At 28.9% G+C, this 3,120-nt stretch overlaps 1 protein-coding gene across 1 annotated transcript in view; it reads right to left on the reverse strand.

The window, feature by feature from the left end:
- The window catches only part of LOC122248392 (ionotropic receptor 93a), a gene marked incomplete in the record, with an annotated part of 116,091 nt that overhangs the window by 60,453 nt on the left and 52,518 nt on the right, over nucleotides 1–3,120 (reverse strand). Inside the window, 1 exon segment of the mRNA XM_086531619.1 lies at nucleotides 740–1,177. Coding sequence (XP_086387745.1) covers nucleotides 740–881 — 142 coding nt within the window.

Raw genomic sequence — 3,120 nt, forward strand, 5'->3', positions numbered from 1 at the left:
ACTAAAGATAAGGATAATACGATTAATTATATTGATAATGATGATGATACTGATAATAGTGATGATAATAATGGTAATACTGACGACAATAGTATAAATATTAATACTATTATCAAAAAAATGTTAAAAGAAGTAAAATAATGACAAGAATGATAATGATAATAATGTTACTGGTAACAGGAAAAAAAATATACAAAAATGATAATGATGATGCAAATACTTATAATATCAACAAAAAATATAATAATATTTGATGATAATGATAATGATGATAATGGTAATGATAACGATAATCATGATAACAACAACAGGAACAATAATGATGATGATACCGATAATTTTTTTCGTTATTATTGGAATAATGATAACGATAAAAAACTAAAAATAATAATAATGATAATCATAACAATGATAATAATAATAATAGCAATTATACTCAATAATAGCAATTATGCTACTGATAAGAATGAAAAAAATAATAATGATAATGATGGTGATAGTAATAATGATAACAATAATGATAGTGATAATCAAAACAATGATGATAAAAAGAAGAATGATGATGATAATAAGACGAAAAAGAAAATGGAAAGGGAGAGAGAAGACAAAGAACAACAACAAAAACAAAGAAAGAAGAAAAAGGATAATTATAATCATAATAATAAAAAACAACAGACCCAAAGTACAACAATGATAACAAACAAACAAAAAAAGCAAATAAAGTTTATTTTGCACTTACCCAAAACCGAGTCTTCATTATCCAACTGAGCGCGGGCGGGCGTCACCAGCAAAGCCAAAATATGCAGTGCCACCCACGCCCATGGCTTCCTGGACCGCCCTCGTTCGCGTCCACCGTTCCACTCTACGGAGCCGCCCTCCATCTTTTAGCTTCAGGTGGGGGGGAGGGGGGAGAGTTGGAGGGAAGAAGAAGAAAGAGGAGGAGGAGAAAAAGGGAAGATGGAAGAATATAAAAGTAGGTAGAGGAGGTGGATAAAGAGAGAGAAAAATAGAGAAGAAGAGGAGGATGAAAAGAGAGAGAGAGAGAAAAAGTAAAGGTTCTACGGATCCCTGAGTGGGTTCAACGCTTGCTTCTTCTCTGGGTTCAACTGTCGGTTCTTCTGCCTGGTTTCTGTTGATGTGTTCGCGTTCACCATTACCCTGAGGAGCTGGTTCGCTGCTGGGAAGAAAAGAAAGGGTTACAGAGAGCGAATTTTTTGTTGTTTTTTATTTAATATCTTTAATGATTTTTTATCTCTTTTTTTTTTTTTTTTTTTCTTTTTTTTATTCTTTATCCCTCTTTTCATTTCTGAAAAGGTATAAAACCTATAACACTAAATCATTTTTTTTATCCATGAAAACAACCTGACTGATATAGGAATATGTATATAAATATAAATATATATATATATATATATATATATATATATATATATATAATTATATATATATACATATATATACATATATATTCATATATATATATATATATATAATTTAACTATATATACTATATATATATATATATAAAACACTATATCTTTTTTTTTTTCTCCATGAAAACAACCTGCCTGATATAAGAATATGTATATATATATATATATATATATATATATATATATATATATATATATATATATATATGTGTGTGTGTGTGTGTGTGTGTGTGTGTGTGTGTGTGTGTGAAAAAGATGGTAGAATGCAGTAACGTATTTTAATATATATATATATATATATATATATATATATATATTTGTACACATGTGTATATAATTTGAATATATATATACAAATTTTACCTCCCTGACCGGGACTCGAACCCGCGCCGTAAGATTGACAGGTACGGTGGTGAGACCGATCGGCTTCGCGTCCCGGTCAGGGAGGTAAAATTTGAATACACACATATATACATATATATATATATATATATATATATATATATATATATATATATATATATATTTATATATATATATGTATGTATGTATGTATGTATATTTGCATATACATATATATGTGTATATATAAGAATATAAATACATACATACATATATATATATATATATATATATATATATATATATATACACACACATATATATATATATACAAAATTAGCATAAAAACCTACAGCACTATCGGAATCTATGAAACCAAACGCGTGAAAACAATACAGTAAAATCACCAGCCAGAATAAAACACTAAATAATACAAAGATATATAAAGCAGTACGTCCAGCAACTTAATTTAAACTCAGTATAAACTTTGCTTTAAAAAATATAACCTATTTGAATGAAAACAATACAATGATACTTAATCATACAAGCAAACTGGGCGAGTACGAAACTTAATATTGAAATCTGCCCCCCCCCAAAAAAAAAAAATAAAATAAAAAAATAAAACAGAACTATTGTAGCGTAAGAACAAATTCATAAAATGTATATAATATAGTGCCACAATCTATACCATACAGTAACTCGAACAAACAGATAATGACTCTCCACAGAAAATTAGTACAAAATCATAAAGCACAATCGGAATTTACAGCAGCGACCAAATCACACAAGAGACACAATATCTTTCCCCCATACACCCTGGTATTAACTCTTTTAGGGGGACAGTTTTATAAAGATAAAGTGTCCTGTGTAATTTAAGAAATTAGCGATAAACGGGTGATAAATCAGGTAATTACCAAATTCTGAATGGCGACACGACACGCCCATGACAAATATTTAAACGCCGGAACATTTACACATGAGAACGCAAGCCAATTCGATCGAAGGGTGTTTCAATACCTTAAGTTAGTGCTCATTTGTATAATGAGTAGGGTTAGGGTTGATGACGCATTAGTAATAGGTCCATAAGAAACTTTCTTTTTTTTTTTTTTTTTTTTTTTTTTTTTTTTGGGGGGGGGTGTTCTTTTTTTTTTTTTTTTTTTTTTTTTTTTTGGGTGGGGGGCTTCTGCAAGTTTCTGAAGTTCATGTTATGTTATGGAGATATAACAATCCCTCTCTCTTCTTGGTTTTCCAATTCATTTGTTTTTGTGATTCTATATATCTATCATACTTTCATATAACTTAGATTCGTCTTATTTCCTTATGACCTGTATCTTATACATCTTCT

Source organism: Penaeus japonicus, unplaced genomic scaffold (genome assembly GCF_977035675.1).
Source record: "Penaeus japonicus unplaced genomic scaffold, GWHDUDI00000001_assembly GWHDUDI00000036, whole genome shotgun sequence".
Classification (NCBI taxonomy): domain Eukaryota; kingdom Metazoa; phylum Arthropoda; class Malacostraca; order Decapoda; family Penaeidae; genus Penaeus; species Penaeus japonicus.